The sequence below is a fragment of the Carassius gibelio genome, chromosome B21, assembly GCF_023724105.1.
Source record: "Carassius gibelio isolate Cgi1373 ecotype wild population from Czech Republic chromosome B21, carGib1.2-hapl.c, whole genome shotgun sequence".
In the NCBI taxonomy this organism is placed as follows: Eukaryota; Metazoa; Chordata; class Actinopteri; order Cypriniformes; family Cyprinidae; genus Carassius; species Carassius gibelio.
The window spans coordinates 8924029-8944988 of record NC_068416.1 but is presented as its reverse complement, the minus strand read 5'-3'; the positions used below and the strand labels follow the sequence as shown (position 1 = coordinate 8944988).

The window sequence follows — 20960 nt, the reverse complement described above, 5'->3', positions numbered from 1 at the left end:
TGTCTGGTAAACCAGCCATAAAAGGGGCGCGGATGCTTTATTTGCTCTGTGGCTGATGTTTCGGCAACTGGATTTTACACCATATAGTTCAGCTGTGCTGTGCTTTTTTCTCTTTCATCTTCAAGATCAATGCACAATCCTTTACTTTCATTTACAAGCGCAACGTTTGTGTGTTTTAAAGCATTCGGGTTGACATCAGACAGACACACGTGAGGTGTTTACCTAATGCTTTGATTTAAAAGGTGTGATGTGACTCTGCATGGTTTATTGATGTGCCAGAGGTGTATAGATTTTGTTTGTTTTATTATTAAAGGTGGTCGATATTTGACTTGGAGCCAGGCTGGAATATTTTAAAATGCTATTTTAAACGGTTTTTTTTTAATTCTCTGCATTTATAGGCTGGTGAAAAGTGAAATAATCTTTTAAAGATGGTTAAACTGGGGAGTAATCTACAAGAGAAAGGAGCAAAAGCTGTTAGTGTTGAGGACGGCTTTCAGAACGTACCCCTCATCACGCCCTTGGATGTTACTAATCTTCAGTACCAAGCCCCAGACAAGGTAAGGAACATTGTTCTTCAGGTCTTATATAATAGAACATTACTATCCCTCTTGTCAGGTCAGAAAAATATAACCTTCACCTATTGTCACAGCAAAATGTCAAATGGAATTGATTCCTAGAAAGCATAATGTTGTATTGACCCTACTGTATGTGTTAACTTAAATGGTCAGGCTATTTTTTTTTATTACAGTATCCTTTCATTTTATCTTTGGATTTTGTTTTTGTTTTTTATTTCATATGAAAAGCTTTCACTGTTTTCCGCAAACATGTCGGTACAATCTTCTGCTTTTAAGGTTGAGTAGCCAACCAGTGTGCCTTAGGGTGCGAGCTGTGACACTTTCTGTGAGTGGTGCTTCAGCCCTCATTTGGGATCTTGCTGAGGAAGGCGCAATCATTCTTTGCACCTGCTAACTGAAGTGGCCTGTCACGCTGCCAAAACCTGTGCACAAGCCAGTCACAAAAGGGAACGCTATCATATTTTAAGGAGAGCGCAGCCCTCCACGCAAGCCTAAACACCCCACCCCCACCCCTCCCCAATCCTTTATTGGCCTGCATGACAAAGAGAAAAAGCCAGTTTATCTTTTATCTCAGATGTCATATGGCTGCATCCTTTGTTTAATGCCAGTTTAGAGGTGAAGAGGATGTATTTGGATTATTATTAAAATATCTATGTCACCCGGTGAGCCTTTTTCTTTTCTTGTGAAAACAAGTGGCACTCATAGGCTATGCAATTTAGGGTTTTATGTATACTTGATCATTATTGTGGACTAAAATGTTGTTCAATGAAAACTGGTTGTAAATATAATATTTATATTATTTTACAGCTTCACTTTTTTAGCTCCAGTTGTTAGTGGAAGAAAAAATTACTAGGCTATATGAAGATAAAAGCACAGAAAGAAAAAAATACTGGTTTTAATAATTTTTTCTAGACTACCATATTTCTAAAGGTCCCTGAAGAGATCTTGGATAAGGTCAGTTAATGTTGAGATGTGTGCCTTGCCGGACAATGATCCTGCCCTACTCACATTACATAATACTTCAATATATTTATTATTTAATAATAAAAAAATAGATTGTAATTATGACATTTTTTTTTTGTAAGATGAAAGAGTATAGTAACTTAACAGAATGGCCTTGATCCTCAGTCTGAAAAATGACTGAATTTGTCCAGTACAAATTATTTGAAAGCATTTTGTTCAAATATGCCCAATTCTATTTTGTAACGAAGATCACTAATTATAGCTTCATGTATAAAGTCAGTCAGTTCAAGGGTATATTCAAAGACTGCTGCTAAGTCTAATGAAAACACAATGAAAAATGTTATATATAACTAATCAATAATGCTGAATCCAGTGCGGCACTTAAATTACCAACTTCATTCTTCTGTGACTGTAAGAATCAAAATAAATAAATGAACAGTTTGTTTGCATGGTCCAAAGCAAAGCAGAGAATCATAGAATCTGAAGTGGCTGTAATATATGCACTTAATACAATTCTGTCACCTAAACTTGGACAGTGTAATAATCATTAATTGTTCATGCTGACATTAAAGTGTTTAAGCAGGACAAGGATCAGCCCTGCGGGAAATCATTGTTTTTCTCTAGAGGTCTGCAGATAGCAATCAGCCAGTAATGACTGCAAATTATTTGAAAGTTGTCTTAACATTATTCATTTTACATGAGCCTAGTTAAGAACACAATCTTTGAAGAATTAGGTTTATTTGCTGTGATGAGGTGTGCAGATTCATTGAATTAAAACAGTAATGAGTTTTTGTCAGTTATTTGACACCATAACTGAAGAACAACATTTTTCAATAAAATATGTCTTCTATCAGTACAACACATACTGGAGAGGATAAATCTAGTCCGATCCAGAGTAGTCCCTGGTGTTGACACTATCGATGGCTTGAATCAGCAGCAAAAAAGTCAATGCGCAACCTTGCCTGGAGGCAGAGGTTGCATTCTAGGGGAGTGGAAACACAGAATAACAATCCCAGCGATAACAGAGTGCCTCATATACAGTAGCTCAGGAGAAGGAGAGAGAAATGGAAGCAGACAAGATGGTTATTCATGGGGAAAATGAAATGTCAGAGGGTTTGGGAAGGAGACAGATAAGCAGTAATTGCAGAGTTCATGACAAGTGGTTGAGCTTCATCCAGTGGTCTACAGGGCATTAGACTTGATCAACCTCAGGGTTTCTAGAAAGCAAGGTGGCAGGAACCGAGGTCAATACTGAGACATAATCATCTAGAGGTGTCATTCCTCCATCTGTTACCACACATCTCATCTTCAGCGAGGGTTGGGAAAAATTCTAAATTGGGCAAAGTTCAAATCTCAGTTCATTAGTTGGAGTTTATACTGAATGACAGGATAAGGAATTCACTAAATTGCAATTCAAGAAATATGTTTTTTTGGATATCCAACTCAAATCCGCTTGAAATTTTGAACACTTGAAATCCAATTTTTATAAACACTACCTAAAGCACATACACATCCTGTGGTTTGAAAACAAGATTAAAATTAGATTTTTGATAATCAGTTTGTATTTCAAGTAGGTTTTTTCATAATCTGGGATGCAATGTGATATTCCCTGTCTGATTTGCCATGACTGAGTGCTGTTGTGGGAATAGGCTTTGATTTTGGTAAGGCCAATTATGATAACGTTACTGGAAGTCCTGCTTACCTCAGCATGTGTGTGGGATCAGTGATTCTGAGCAATTAAAAAATCAGCATGACATTTTATCATGAGGAAGGCCTAACATGATTATGGTTATTACGGTATTGATCAGAAAGTTACTTCCTTTATGATATACAGATATCAAACGCTCAGGGAATTTACTGTTTACATTAAGTCAAACTGACGTTTTGATGGATAAACACTCTCTTCGCAGGTGGTGGTGAAGACACGAACTGAGTATCAGACGGAACAGAAGAATAAGGCCAAGCTGAAGGTCCCCAAGGTGGAGGAGTTCACCATCAGTGTGTCTGATGGAGTTTCTGAAAGACTGAAGGTATGGCTGGACTTCCTTTGGCTGAAATTCATAGAAAGAAAATGAACATTGAACAATTAGTTTACAATGCAATCAGTTCTGTCAGTTCTTATAAATTGGCTTTGGTGGCATTGCTTTACACTCACTTGCTAAAAGAACATCATGGCTGGTCAACAGATATTATGGGAAAAAACAGATTCACCAGCAAGACCACACTGGTGAACCTGTGAAACCAGTTCAAAGACCAGCCTGTAACAGCATGGATATTTTTTTCTTGGTGATTTAGAAAGATGTTCTAAAGATCGCTTCTTTTTTAAGTGTCATTAATGCTGTCACAAAAAAAGTAGACACTCAGACTTTGTTTCAATACTGTTTTCTTCAACTATTTGGATTGAATCCTGGAAGCATTTCTAGAGGCAGTTGAGTGATAGAGAGTTGTTGGCGGGCGGAACTGTTTTCATTAATGCAGAGTTGGAGAGTCTGGAGGGATGTTTTACCAGTGAACAGTAGCAGTGAATATCATTGGAGAGACAGGTGAAGAAGACAGCAAACATTGGTAAAAGATTGACTTCCTTCTTAAATGACACTGAATGAAACTGTCAGCTGTCTTGAAACCACAGTGCACTACGAAAAATCTAGATGATCTAGTCTGAAATCATCTTTCAACTTTCTGCTTGTTATTTTTTGAAGCACTGAAACATACCGGAGCAATCTTGTATGAGCTTGACGTAGCAAACTCTTCTCGAGGTTGTTGTCTAGAATGAGTCATTCAGAGTACGGAAAGATAACTGCAGGGTTATCTCTGATGTGTGAAGCCTCCCAGTTGGATTTTTATCCTATTCCCTGCTGTACTCCCCCAGCAAGTAAAGAAGGAATGTTCCCCCTCATTAAATGTTCAAAACAAAAGAGAGTTGGGGTCTCTTGGTGTCTTATGCAGCCAAGTGGAACATATTAACATATCATGTAAAAATAAATGTATTAAGACAACTTAATTAAGCAGGAAGGTTATATGATTTCTGTATGATATTAGTACAGTTGGCTGGAAGGAGAAAATATGGGGAATGATTTGAAAACTATACTAACTATTCTAAGTGCCACAAATATTTACTAAACACAAAACTATTATTGTTGTTCAAAAATAATTACATTAATACTAATATTAGATTTGCCACACGGTTTATTTTTACTCTCCTAATAAAACTCACCTAATAAAAAAACATAGGTTTTCTGGGGCTAATCAACATAAATAATGATTGAATAATTTTTAAATAATTATTTCTGTCATATATATTCATAACTGTTATTTTACAAAATATTGTTAATAATGTTAATAATGTTAAAGTGAAAAAAAAAAGTATTTCTAATTTCTTACTCATTGTTATGATCAGAATGCATAACATCCGGTTGGGCGGTCAGATACGGTCTAGCCACAGAAGTTGAATTAATTATTTTAACATGCCCGATGCTGGAATCGGATCAAAAATGTCCACATAAGCATATGATCGGAACTCTACATAGCTCCTGAACTACTTCCCATTGGAAATTGGTAACTTCTGGTCAGTTGCTTGCCGTTTGCCAGGCAATTTAATTCTAGGTATTTCATTTCAGTCAGAAAACTGCCAAAAATATCATAGATCCATTACATTCAAAGAGAGAACCAAGCATTTTTTATTGACTTTGCTGGGCGCTTTTGGCTTGGAGCAATAGGCAAACACCTCCTAACAACTGAATTGCAACAACAAAAATCTTGCTAGTTAATATTCTTTGTTCCGCACATGTGTAGCATTGGTGGGAAATTTAGAAACATTGTTTCAGAAATGTATTTAGATCAGGTTCAAAATAGTGGTTTTCTTTCTGTAGAATGTTTGCTGATGAATTGTGCTCAATAAGGTTTTAAAATAATTTTTGTGGCTCAGTGGTAGATCATTGCGTTAGCAGCGCAAAATGTTGTGGGTTCAATTCCCAGGGAACACACACAGTAGTAAAAAAAAAAAAAATGTTTAGCCTGAATGCACTGTAAGTCATTTTGGATAAAAGTGTCTGCTAAATGCACAAATGTAAATGTAAAATACTGAATTAACAGGCAAGCCCACAAACACATTATTAGAAGAAATTACTTGTCAAACTCCAGGAATACACCTCTGCAGAACCTTCAGGCAGTGCTGCAAACCAATTAATAATCTATCTAAAAATAATAAAGCTTCTTAATGGAGAGTGTTTGCACACACAAAGACACACAAATTCTCATTAGCAGTGCAAAACCGATACCCAGCTAATCCTCAGTCGTAGCTGCACAATTCTCAGTTCAGACACACATCCCATAGCTGAATGGATGTCAAGCCGACAGCAGACATGAGGAATGGGAAGAGAGAGGTAAGAAAAATAGAGGACGTTGAGCTGAAATGCTGCCCCGTCGGTCTTGGCATCTCTGGGAGCGCAGCAGAATAAGAATGAAGGAGAGGGGTTGGGTGAGCAGCAGACGTGCTCGCTTGAAGGACCACTCGCATCCTGGCACACCCACGCTGCACTGCCTAGACCCTTCGGCTCCTGTTAAGCCTACCATTTTAACATCACCAGAGAGAAAATGGGGGGAAATAAGAAATAAAAAGGAGGGAGAAAAATACTGCTTCACCGGAGGCAGCTAGTCAGAGAGACAGACAGAGAGAAAAAGCACTTAATACACAGTTAAGCTTTTACAAGACCACAAATAGAGTGGGCATATTTTAAATTTCAAATAAAGCTGTACACCTTGCATCTTTTTACAATTTTAAAAACAGGTCTTGAAAAAAATATTGCATTTACAGGTGCATCTCGAATAAATTAGAATAGAAAAATGATTTTTTTTTTTTTCAGTAATTTAACTCAAATTGTGAAACTTGTATATTAAATAAATCAAATGCACACAGACAGAAGTAGTTTAAGTCTTTGGTTCTTTTAATTGTGATGATTTTGGCTCATATTTGACAAAAACCCACCAATTCACTATCTCAACAAATTAGAATACTTCATAGGACCAATAATACAAAACATTTTTAGTGAATTGTTGGCCTTCTGGAAAGTAAGTTCATTTAGTGTACATGTATTCAATACTTGGTAGGGGCTGCTTATGATTTAATTACTGCCTCGATGTGGCGTGTTCTTCTTCTCCTTAGCCCAGGTAAGATGCCACAAGAAGACATTGTCTGTAGTTCAGGAGTGGCAATACACAAGCCACGGACAGTTAAGTCCACTGTGTGACCCTCTCTCTCTCTCTCTCTCTCTCTCTCTCTCTCTCGCACATGCGACAAAAATCCGCATTTGACCATTCAATAGCAAGTGCTTAAACTAATAACAAACATACTTACAGCAGCTGATTCAGAAACACCAGATTGTCATAGCAAAATCAGAATGACCTCCTCTCCTAGGTTCACAAAACGGTTGTCCATATAATGTGTTGCTCTTCTGTTGTAAGTAATCTTAAAGATTCCTAAATGCATCTACTGCATTCTCCTAGATACACACAGCATCTTCCTGACATGGCTGCTTTAACACTAACAGCGGTTACTGAAACCATGCCTTCTTTCTTTGGGTGCCAAATTTTCCACATAGTGACGTAGACATGTGGGGGTGTGTTTGAATGAGCCATTTTAGGGGTGCGTGGCAGAGTCTTAACTTTGATTTAGAATATCTCTTTGGATTTGAGACTTTATTCTTTGCAACTTTACTGATCTTCTTTATGCACCAAGAGTTTGTAACACTCCAAAGAGAAAGAAAAAATTTTATGACCTTTTTAAAACTTTATTGTATTATATTTTCATTATTTTGTTTTATTTGTATTTTATTTATTTATTTATTTTATCTTATGGACTAAAATTATCCATTTGCTTTGATATTTACCATGGTAATTAAGTTTGTACCATATCCATACCCTGGCTTCAGTGATCAGATTCATGTTCCAGTGAATTTACATGGTAATGTCATGATGCAATGTAAAAAAAACATGGTAATATCATGCCAATTTTTTTTGCCTTGTGTAAAGATAATTGCTTGCTATTTTCATATCCATGATTTCTGCATAGTACTTAAAATAATTAAAATAATACTGCTGTTACCATATTACAAGTCAATGGTAATACCATGGTACTTTTTGTTAATTTTTGGTTGGTGTAAAGTAATGTAAAGTATAAGTACATGTGCTAAAACATTAACCCCATTAGGGGAAGTCGTGGCCTAATGGTTAGAGGGTTGGACTCCCAATCGAAGGGTTGTGAGTTCTAGTCTCTGGCCGGACGGAATTGTGGGTGGGGGGAGTGCATGTACAGCTCACTCTCCACCTTCAATACCATGATTTAGGTGCCCTTGAGCAAGGCATCGAACCCCCAACTGCTCCCCGGGCGCCGCAGCATAAATGGCTGCCCACTGCTCCGGGTGTGTGCTCACAGTGTGTGTGTTTGTGTTCACTGCTCTGTGTGTGTGCATTTCGGATGGGTTAAATGCAGAGCACAAATTCTGAGTATGGGTAACCATACTTGGCTGAATGTCACTTCACTCACTCACATTTATTTCAATGTTTTCAAGTCAGTGCTTTCTAAAAAAAAATAAATAAAAAAAAAATAAACAAAAATAGCAAATGTCTCCCCTTTAAAATAATTTTTATGTGAAAGCCTGCAAGCATTGAAGCTGAAATGCCTTTGTTGGTGCAACGTAACTCATCCAGTCATTGACAGAAAAGAGAACGTCATGCAGAGAGATGCATTTGAGGGGACACAATCCACTTTTGTTTAACGCTGCCAATCCATTCTCTCTAGTCACACAGTAAATTGTCACTGGCTGTTCGCTCGATGACAAAATAAAGTACCCAATCATGTGGGAGTGCCAGGAAACAGAGACGATTGTCACCCACCCTGAAGTCAGGAGACCATGCTATGCTGCAGTTAAGCTGAATTGCTCAAAGCATCCCCCTACAGATGATGGCCATTCATTGAATTTGACAAATCGTTTGCTTGGGCAAAACCATATGTTGTCAAGCAGTGACCCCGGGTAATGCAGGGGCCAGTCACTGTCAGAGTGATTGATCGTGGTGAGTGATGGTGTTTATAGTCTTCAAAGACAAGTTGGAAACACTCAACCCCCAGTTTTTAAATGTTCTCCACTACAGTGCCAACCAAAAATATGTAGAATGTTACCGAAAATTTAATTGCAAAAATTAAAATCCTGTCATAATTTACTCACCATATTGTTTTTCATTGTATTTCTTCTGCAAAACACAAAAGAAAGCTGTTTTTCTATTTCATGCAACAATAGTTAATTGAGTCCATAAGTCTCAAGCTCCAAAAAGGTGAGACATGAGATGGTGAGACTAGTGTAAAAGTACTCCTAACAACTGTAAGGTTCTTCATTTTTTTTATTTTATTTTATTTTATGACATGAGGGTGAGTAATGGTAACAGAATTTTCATTTTTGGGTGAAATATCCAATTAAGATTCTATCCTTGAAAAAAAAGAACCATTATGGGCACTTGTCTAGAATTCTCTGTATGAACCAGTGTGTCATAAAATAGTCAATATTACATCACACTTATATCTTGTATCTGCAGTTGACATATTCTATGGAGTTAGAGACACCATTAGAATTGAATGAAAAGCTTGGGCAATTTACTGGAGTCATTTGTCACGTTAAAATGCGACAGTGTATTTGAACTCCTGTGGGACACGCTGTTCTCTGTTCACAACGACAGAGATGATTTATGACACCAGATGGCTTTTCTTCAGTTTGAACCCTGATTAATCTCACCTTCCACCACTGCTGGAGAATCACATTCATATCTTTTGTCTGCATCTTTGCAGATAGAAATATCACCCACTTATTGACATAAGAGAGGATATAGTACACCATGTGTCAAAAATTTGATTGATGAGGGTCATAAAAGCCATCTGTTCTGGACACCTGTTTGTACACCCCCCACCCCTCCCCTCCCTGTACACCTCGGTGACCTAGATATGAACTTACGACTCCAAGAAGGAATTTCGGTGAGGGAGGGTGAAAATGTGTTGGGATCTATGTGCTTTTTTTTTTAAACTGTGGAAAGGGATGAAATCATGAAAATGGTATAAGGGAAGTTTTTATTAAGGTTTTAAGTAAACAGTGCATTTCAAGAAAAAAGGTTATACACACAAACAAAATGGGAACGATGTAATGATTGTTTTCGTAGTTGGAAAAGTGTAAAACGTTGTTAAAGTTGTAACAAATAAAAAAGAAAAAAAAATAGGTTACTGGTTATTTATCTAAAACAACTAAACAAGTCAAAACTATCAGATGTGTTTGCAACACGTGAAAAAGATGTGAGAGCTTGTAAAAATGTAAAAAGGTGTTTTGTTACCAGCTAGAAAAGAAAGCATTTAGCATTTGTACCTTACCTCAAACTAAAAAAGAAATGAATGTAAAGCGGCGATACAAACCAGAAAACTTGGTGTTTGTCACAATGTTATAAAAAGTTAAAAACAAAAGAAAAAAGATGGTAGGCATTACGCGGATCAAAAATAAAATCCATCAGACAAGATACTTCAAATCAAATCTATGTTGTACTTTACCACTAACTATAACTTTAAAAATCTAGACTATTACTGACAGAGAGTTAGACGAAAGAAAAAAAGATCTCACAGCAAAGTGTCAAGGCATCTCCGTTGAGCGATACTGACAGCACCGCAGACACACTTAGAACTAGGCTCGGGGAATGCTCCGGAAAAAAACCATGCCTCCAGCGCTAGAGACTGCCCCGCTAGAGGCGTGATAGCAGCGTCAAATAGATTTAAATGTTAAAATAATTAAACTAAGTAGTTTTTAATAAATAGACATCAGTCCTTAATTAGTGAAAACTTTAAAACCGTTTAAACATAAGATCAATTTGTACTTTTTAAATGATGTAGCTTTATGCGATTTTTATTTACTTTGTCTTAAAAATACAAAATAAAAAATAATAATAAAAAACAGCATTGAAAAAGCATTATTTGTTAATTACAAGTTAATTACTCTCATGTACGACTAGTCTAAATTTAGACTATTGCCGCCGATATATTTTTTTATTTTTGTCAGGCTTAATTTCTCAAGCTATGACAAAATTAACACACACAAACACACTTGCCTTCTGTCCAGTTTGTAAGTTTGTGTCGTGTTATCTAGTAAATAAAACAGACATATGTAGTTAAAAGTAGTCGGTTTAACAATATGACAGGAAAGAAATATCTCGTCTCTGTTGCCTGCATATCAGTTAGACATCAGCGGGTGTAAAAACATCTAAAGGTTTTTGGGGGTTTGCAACTCAACTGTTATCTAATTAGTTTTCCGGGGGTTCTGGTGTTGTAAATGGTCTGCTGCAGGTCGGCTAAAGTTTAAAAAAAAAAAAAATGTGTGTAATCAAATTCAGGGATCAAAGGCGCGACAATTTCAAATTTATGGCTTAGGCCTATGATCGTGAGGTTATCTGACAGTTCATTTAGTGGGTCAAATGGATGTGAAATCTTTTAACAAGTCAGACCATATAGGAATATGTAGTTTAATTCGAGTTAATTTAGTTTATTTTAGTTACATTTATAATTTTTATTAACCCCTAGATCTTTCAACCTCAACATAAATGTACCGAGAATGCAAACAAGTACACAAACACTCACTCACACACACACACACACACACCCACCCACACTTTCCTTCTGCCGAGTTTGTGTCGTGTTATCTAGTAATTAAACCATACATATGTAGTTAAAAGTATCACCCATTTAACAATATTACAGGTAAGAAATATCTCGTCTCAGATTGAAACGTGACAAACTTAGTAGTGATTCTTTAAATCCTGTTTATCAACTCTTTGAGATACTTAATCATTGAAACATTTCTATAGTCACATCTTTATTTAATATTTTCTAAAATGAGATCTGGTTTATTTCTATATTAAGTGTAAGTAAGTTGTATTCTTTCGTTGTCATATCTTTTACATTTTATTAAAATTGGTTCAACTGATTCAGGAAGATCACATTTAACACAAAGTCCAGACACATGTTTTTCCTCTTATAAATAATGACTGATTAAGTGCAATGTGTCCAATTCTATGGCGAGAGCTTCCTTTCTATCCCCAAAATTCTCCTTTCATTAAATTTGATGTCTGACATTTTAATGTTTTTATCTGATCCACTACCTTCTATTCCTATATGTGCAGGTATCTATACAAAATAAATATTTGTTTTTGGTTGTATTCTGAACAAACTCTGTAAAATGAATGACAAATTGTCTTGTTGAAGATGCGCCACACTTTAAACTTGGTAGTACTGCAAATGAGTCTGAACATATGACTACTTTAGGTATATTAATGTGTTCAACCCACTGAAGAGCCAAAAATATGACAATCATTTCTGTAGTATAAACAGACGGATGATTAGATGTGCTTTCAGGTATTCTATATCTACCCACTTGGAACATATGTGTCCTGTTTCAGGATCTTTAGATACATCTATGTATATGAGTTACTTTAAAACTATATGCTCTTTATTTTTCATCTAAACAAAAGTCCTTGATGTTTTATTTTATTTTAATAAGCCACTCAAACTTACTTTAGTAGTCTAAATCATTGAATATGTCTTTTATTTTCTTAATATCAACTTCTGGCACAAAATTCTACATTCATAAATGTATGTTTCTCAAAACTCCCCGCGTTTGGTGGCATTTAAAGAGGAATTTGTGATGTATTTGGAGACGTTAAAAGAAATGAAAAGTCTCAAAGCAAGATTTTTGTATTCTTCATTAAAGGACTTTGGTTTTTCTTAATGTGAAAATCTGTTACTCCCCTACTTTTTCATTCTTTATCTTTTTCTTCAGTGTTGTTTTATTTATTTTACATTTATTTTGTTTTATGATGTACAGAGTGTGAACGAAAATTGAGTGTAATCTCAGACCATATTTGTAAATCTACCAGTAATGTACGCCTTTATGTTTTTAATGTTTAAAGCATTGAATAAAAAAGAAAAAAACACCCACTAACACATCTCCCTAACACCTCCCTAATAACGTTGGTCACAAAGGTTTAAAGGTATGTTAAAAGAGTTAAACAAAGTAACGTTTTTAATAAAAACACATCAGTTCTTATTTGATGAAAACATTCTACCTGGTTTTAATATTAGACCGATGTTTTTACTTTAAAATTAGGTTAACCTATACCATTTTATTTTCATCTCAACAAAAATTCCTTGTTGAAAAAAATTGTTGTTTTATTTCATTTTAATAAGTCACTCACACATACTTTAGTAGTCTAAATCCTTGAATACGTCTTTTATTTTGTCAGTATTAACTTCTATCATTGCTATTTCGTTGCTATATCAATTAAAACATGTGTTTAGGCATACACAAATCTAACTGGAATGAAATGTTTTGGAATGTCTTTGATTTTTTTGCCAAAGAAACTTTAACAACATTACAGGAGAGGATAAATATTTCATCTCAAGTAGTGCGTAGAAACGCGTCTGGTATCTGGAATCTGATGTCTTTGTGTTTACTGTTACGACCATGTCAGCGAAGATTGTAAAACATCTAAAGGTTTTTGGGGTTTGCAACTCAGCTGGTACAAAGGGGGTACAATTTAAACTTTATGGCTTAGGCATGTGATAGCAAGGTTAGCTGAAAGTTCATTTACTGGTCAAAAGGACGTGAAATCTTTTAACAAGTCAGACCATATAGGAAGATGTAGTTTAATTCGAGTTAATTTAGTTTATTTTAGTTACATTTATAATTTTTATTAACCCCCTAGATCTTTCAACCTCAACATAAATGTACTGAGAATGCAAACAAGTACACAAACACAACCATACAATCATAAACACACACACACACACAAATGTAAACATTACAGAAAACATGAACATGCAAACTAAATAAATACTAATATACACTCAAACAAGTAAAAAAAAAAATACACAAACAAACAAAATAGGTCACAAACACGAACATATCTATATAAGATTGAAAATGAGTTGTCCTAAGTTTTCTTTGAAACCAAAAGTGTTTGTTGGTACAAATGTCTGACAGAAATGTATACAATAGATTAGACGTCCTTTCTCACTTTCCAAATGGTGTTGTTAACCATGATGTTTAAAATAGTTTTAAAAAAGTATTATTTTTTAGCTTTCATGCAGGATTCATGTCAGCACTCAAGTGTTTTAACAAGAGTCCAGAGACAGATGAAAATAGATGTGTGAAGAACTCATAAACGCATTGTGGTTAATAAAAAAGACTTATTTATCTAGCATAACTTACCTTCTTTTCATAACAATAAACATTCTTACGACTTTAACAACTGCAAACAAACGGTTTGGTTGGAAAAAAAATAAAAAAATAAAAACATATTGTGTTTTCTTAGTTAGAATGCTTATAGTTTGTAGTAAAATCACATATATAAGCTAAAAAAAAATTCTTCCAAACCATGCTGCTTTCACACACACACACACACACACACACACACACACACACACCTCACAAAACTGTCAACAAGGACCTTAAGTTTTTGTTATAACGTTTAGCTGTAGCTGAGACCTTGGTGGAATTATTTTACGTACAGTTTTGGGGAAGTTACTATGAACGTTGTAATAGGTTATAGATCACAAATTAACCCATTTAAAATCTAAAAGTTTAAAAAGTAATGTAACTGATAACATTTGATTACATGTTTTAAGACTTGTAATGTTTTCAACCGTTAATCTTTTGAAACGTGTAAACAGGACAGGGGTTAACATTAGAGTACTCAACAACTAATGACCGTCAGACTTTTCAAATCCTTCATCACTTAAATTAGGATTGTGATCATTTCATTTTAAAGCACAACCACCACGAAATCAGATTTGCTTGGAGATTAAATACATATTTAAAAACACAACAAGAAAGTTTAACAGCTATGATACTGTTTTTAAATCAGGTTTTTGCACACCTATGAAGGGAAATGCCATGGCATCTAACAACGGTTGGTAAATCGGTTCAATTTAACAAATAAATATACATCGGCCAAATAGGAAATAAGCATACGTCTTTAACTCATGAAACATCTGACTCATATTTTAGAGTATTTAAGGTGGTTTATGAAATATATCAATGAAATCTGTAATCTGTAAAAATATTCAGATGTAACATTTTCATAATTAACCGCAATTTAATTATTTTTCTCACTGACTGTAACTGATTACATTTATTTTTAATCAGTTGGTGAAAGAGTTCATTACCCTCTTTAACTTTAAAAATGGGTACAATGTCCACAAACAAGGGTTTGCTCTTAAAACAAGCCCCAGACACCGACTTGGAAGCACCGTAACAAGTATAGCCATTGCAGAAATTTGTTATAGAGATTCAGTAAGTTAAACTCTGGATGCACGATTGACCGACTTACGTTTGCCATATTATTACTTTTTCTAAAGATAAAGACAATTATTTGGTTTCAGGACACACGAATCCTAACGCCCAATGATTCACAAGATAACATGACAACGGTTGCTCCATTACAGCATAGTCAACCCATTTTAGCCTGTTTTAGCACATGTATATCGTATTATTGTTGAATATAGTCATTTGGTCTAAATATGTGTTAACAGTTATTTTATTGTTGTTATATGTATTATATGTTTTTGTTTTACAAATGTAATATGTTTACCTAATACCTCATTCAAGCTATGTAGATCTTCAGGTCAGGGAACTACAATACCCATCACACACCTCAGGCTTCAAACATGCCTGTCGTGAATACATACTCATATTGTATGTGGCAACGCTCTAAATCATTGGACATCTGATTAAACGCATACGCAGATAACCTAAATAAAAAGACTCATATTCTTTTCTGTGATCTGTTTTAGTGATGCAAAGTTCGATTCACTTCTGAAAAATTATTTATTTGGACAGTTTGGTTCAATGAACCGATTCATAGGGTCCTTAAGTCATTTTCGCAGTTACGTAGTACACTTTTTTTTCTTCTAACAACTGAAGAGTCATTTTTATTTCTGTGAATCATCTAAATAAATGTAATTGTGTGAACACACATTAGCGGTCATTGTCTATTGTTCATTTAAGTTAATTCTGAATCATCTAAATAAAGTTAACTGTGTGAACACATATTAGCGGTTATTGTCTTTTGTTCATTTAAGTTAATTCTGAATCATCTAAAAAAAAAAAAAAAAGTTAATTGTGTGAACACATATTGGTGGTTATTATCTTTTGTTCATTTAAGTTAGTGATGTTTGTGTTTGCAGTTTTATGCACAGCCTCTCTGTCGTTGTTTAGCTTAAACATCAGTTTTTAGTCAGTTACAAAAGTGTCAGGCATTAAGTTTTTGTATTTTTAATTCACCTAATTATGACAGAGTTACAGGTTTCGGGTGTTTTTGAAAGTGTAAGCGGTGAAAACTTAAATGTGACCGTCGAGTAACGTTAGCTACTCAAACGAAGACAAATTGTGTAAGTGTTCATTAAGATGCAGAAATGAAAATAAGCGTACAAATATTCATAATGACAAGTACAATATAACCTAAAAACACTATAGACCCCTGCTAAGTATACCTAAACTTTTCTAGAGCGTTGAGATATTTACATTTACTGTACATTTATTAATTTAGCAGATGCTTTTATCCAAAGTGACTTACAGATGAGGACGGTGGAAGCAATCAAAAACAACAAAAAGAACAATGATATATAAATGTTTTAACAAGTCTCAGTTAGGTTAACACAGTACACGTACCATGGGATTTTAAATAATATCATAAATAAAAAGAAAACAGATTGAATAAAAAAATAATAGAGCAAGCTAGTGTTAGAGGTCTTTACACATACACACACATGCACACACACACACGCATAAATAGATATAAACCGCAATGTTTTTCATAGCGTTACACTTTGAACGATATGTTTCCATGACATTGTTAGCTCTTTCTGTTTGAATCTATTTACAGCAGTTTTCACCATCCTAATTGTAATGGTTTGGTCTTATGCTTAGGGCCTTATACGTTGTATTTTCTAGTTTTTGCTCTCGTGTTAGTGGGTCTCTTTGTTCATACAAATCAATATTTCTGCGGATTTGGGTATTAAAATATTGCTTTAAACATCGTCTTCATTCGAGACGTTTACTTAACATCATTATATCATCCTAGTTTATATCAGATATAAGATATGTTGATTATTAATTATTATTGTTAATTGTTAACAAACAAAAAAGTTGCTGAACTCAGAGAACAGAATAGCGAGTGAAGTGGATCAATCTTTTATTTCAACACTATATTGTTGAATATACATTGATGTAGTGAAGAAAATTATCAAATTGTCATTAAAAACAAATAGTACTCATGACATTACAGGCAATCTAACCAGAATATAAAATCTCTGCAGATTAACATGTTTTGGTCCAATATAAAATCAACCAACGCTGCAACAATTTCACAGGTCATAGAATCATAATTTTTGGCAGCCAACAGCACACATTGATCTGTTATAGATGTACACAGATAGAGAACGTCATTAACGTCCATATCATATTCACATTCAGACATCACTTCCAGAATTTTACGTGCAGAAACATGCACGTAAATTAATTATTAATTAATAATAATTATGTGTACATCTATAACAGATCAATGTGTGCTGTTGGCTGCCAAAAATTATGATTCTATGACCTGTGAAATTGTTGCAGCGTTGGTTGATTTTATATTGGACCAAAACATGTTAATCTGCAGAGATTTTATATTCTGGTTAGATTGCCTGTAATGTCATGAGTACTATTTGTTTTTAATGACAATTTGATAATTTTCTTCACTACATCAATGTATATTCAACAATATAGTGTTGAAATAAAAGATTGATCCACTTCACTCGCTATTCTGTTCTCTGAGTTCAGCAACTTTTTTGTTTGTTAACAATTAACAATAATAATTAATAATCAACATATCTTATATCTGATATAAACTAGGATGATATAATGATGTTAAGTAAACGTCTCGAATGAAGACGATGTTTAAAGCAATATTTTAATACCCAAATCCGCAGAAATATTGATTTGTATGAACAAAGAGACCCACTAACACGAGAGCAAAAACTAGAAAATACAACGTATAAGGCCCTAAGCATAAGACCAAACCATTACAATTAGGATGGTGAAAACTGCTGTAAATAGATTCAAACAGAAAGAGCTAACAATGTCATGGAAACATATCGTTCAAAGTGTAACGCTATGAAAAACATTGCGGTTTATATCTATTTATGCGTGTGTGTGTGTGCATGTGTGTGTATGTGTAAAGACCTCTAACACTAGCTTGCTCTATTATTTTTTTATTCAATCTGTTTTCTTTTTATTTATGATATTATTTAAAATCCCATGGTACGTGTACTGTGTTAACCTAACTGAGACTTGTTAAAACATTTATATATCATTGTTCTTTTTGTTGTTTTTGATTGCTTCCACCGTCCTCATCTGTAAGTCACTTTGGATAAAAGCATCTGCTAAATTAATAAATGTACAGTAAATGTAAATATCTCAACGCTCTAGAAAAGTTTAGGTATACTTAGCAGGGGTCTATAGTGTTTTTAGGTTATATTGTACTTGTCATTATGAATATTTGTACGCTTATTTTCATTTCTGCATCTTAATGAACACTTACACAATTTGTCTTCGTTTGAGTAGCTAACGTTACTCGACGGTCACATTTAAGTTTTCACCGCTTACACTTTCAAAAACACCCGAAACCTGTAACTCTGTCATAATTAGGTGAATTAAAAATACAAAAACTTAATGCCTGACACTTTTGTAACTGACTAAAAACTGATGTTTAAGCTAAACAACGACAGAGAGGCTGTGCATAAAACTGCAAACACAAACATCACTAACTTAAATGAACAAAAGATAATAACCACCAATATGTGTTCACACAATTAACTTTTTTTTTTTTTTTTAGATGATTCAGAATTAACTTAAATGAACAAAAGACAATAACCGCTAATATGTGTTCACACAGTTAACTTTATTTAGATGATTCAGAATTAACTTAAATGAACAATAGACAATGACCGCTAATGTGTGTTCACACAATTACATTTATTTAGATGATTCACAGAAATAAAAATGACTCTTCAGTTGTTAGAAGAAAAAAAAGTGTACTACGTAACTGCGAAAATGACTTAAGGACCCTATGAATCGGTTCATTGAACCAAACTGTCCAAATAAATAATTTTTCAGAAGTGAATCGAACTTTGCATCACTAAAACAGATCACAGAAAAGAATATGAGTCTTTTTATTTAGGTTATCTGCGTATGCGTTTAATCAGATGTCCAATGATTTAGAGCGTTGCCACATACAATATGAGTATGTATTCACGACAGGCATGTTTGAAGCCTGAGGTGTGTGATGGGTATTGTAGTTCCCTGACCTGAAGATCTACATAGCTTGAATGAGGTATTAGGTAAACATATTACATTTGTAAAACAAAAACATATAATACATATAACAACAATAAAATAACTGTTAACACATATTTAGACCAAATGACTATATTCAACAATAATACGATATACATGTGCTAAAACAGGCTAAAATGGGTTGACTATGCTGTAATGGAGCAACCGTTGTCATGTTATCTTGTGAATCATTGGGCGTTAGGATTCGTGTGTCCTGAAACCAAATAATTGTCTTTATCTTTAGAAAAAGTAATAATATGGCAAACGTAAGTCGGTCAATCGTGCATCCAGAGTTTAACTTACTGAATCTCTATAACAAATTTCTGCAATGGCTATACTTGTTACGGTGCTTCCAAGTCGGTGTCTGGGGCTTGTTTTAAGAGCAAACCCTTGTTTGTGGACATTGTACCCATTTTTAAAGTTAAAGAGGGTAATGAACTCTTTCACCAACTGATTAAAAATAAATGTAATCAGTTACAGTCAGTGAGAAAAATAATTAAATTGCGGTTAATTATGAAAATGTTACATCTGAATATTTTTACAGATTACAGATTTCATTGATATATTTCATAAACCACCTTAAATACTCTAAAATATGAGTCAGATGTTTCATGAGTTAAAGACGTATGCTTATTTCCTATTTGGCCGATGTATATTTATTTGTTAAATTGAACCGATTTACCAACCGTTGTTAGATGCCATGGCATTTCCCTTCATAGGTGTGCAAAAACCTGATTTAAAAACAGTATCATAGCTGTTAAACTTTCTTGTTGTGTTTTTAAATATGTATTTAATCTCCAAGCAAATCTGATTTCGTGGTGGTTGTGCTTTAAAATGAAATGATCACAATCCTAATTTAAGTGATGAAGGATTTGAAAAGTCTGACGGTCATTAGTTGTTGAGTACTCTAATGTTAACCCCTGTCCTGTTTACACGTTTCAAAAGATTAACGGTTGAAAACATTACAAGTCTTAAAACATGTAATCAAATGTTATCAGTTACATTACTTTTTAAACTTTTAGATTTTAAATGGGTTAATTTGTGATCTATAACCTATTACAACGTTCATAGTAACTTCCCCAAAACTGTACGTAAAATAATTCCACCAAGGTCTCAGCTACAGCTAAACGTTATAACAAAAACTTAAGGTCCTTGTTGACAGTTTTGTGAGGTGTGTGTGTGTGTGTGTGTGTGTGTGTGTGTGTGTGTGTGAAAGCAGCATGGTTTGGAAGAATTTTTTTTTAGCTTATATATGTGATTTTACTACAAACTATAAGCATTCTAACTAAGAAAACACAATATGTTTTTATTTTTTTATTTTTTTTCCAACCAAACCGTTTGTTTGCAGTTGTTAAAGTCGTAAGAATGTTTATTGTTATGAAAAGAAGGTAAGTTATGCTAGATAAATAAGTCTTTTTTATTAACCACAATGCGTTTATGAGTTCTTCACACATCTATTTTCATCTGTCTCTGGACTCTTGTTAAAACACTTGAGTGCTGACATGAATCCTGCATGAAAGCTAAAAAATAATACTTTTTTAAAACTATTTTAAACATCATGGTTAACAACACCATTTGGAAAGTGAGAAAGGACGTCTAATCTATTGTATACATTTCTGTCAGACATTTGTACCAACAAACACTTTTGGTTTCAAAGAAAACTTAGGACAACTCATTTTCAATCTTATATAGATATGTTCGTGTTTGTGACCTATTTTGTTTGTTTGTGTATTTTTTTTTTTACTTGTTTGAGTGTATATTAGTATTTATTTAGTTTGCATGTTCATGTTTTCTGTAATGTTTACATTTGTGTGTGTGTGTGTGTTTATGATTGTATGGTTGTGTTTGTGTACTTGTTTGCATTCTCAGTACATTTATGTTGAGGTTGAAAGATCTAGGGGGTTAATAAAAATTATAAATGTAACTAAAATAAACTAAATTAACTCGAATTAAACTACATCTTCCTATATGG

General features: G+C 34.1%; 1 protein-coding gene across 2 annotated transcripts in view; it reads left to right on the top strand.

Annotated features, from left to right (window-relative positions):
* Positions 1-20960, top strand: part of nsg2 (neuronal vesicle trafficking associated 2) — a 42623-nt gene that overhangs the window by 316 nt on the left and 21347 nt on the right. Inside the window, exons 2-4 of one of the 2 annotated variants that reach the window (XM_052587385.1) lie at positions 182-214; positions 399-557; positions 3449-3568. In XM_052587385.1, the coding sequence (XP_052443345.1) occupies positions 429-557; positions 3449-3568 (249 nt within the window). In that variant the 5' untranslated portion in view covers positions 182-214; positions 399-428. The remainder of the gene's footprint in view (positions 1-181; positions 215-398; positions 558-3448; positions 3569-20960) is intronic. The other variant, XM_052587384.1, reaches the window with a different exon arrangement.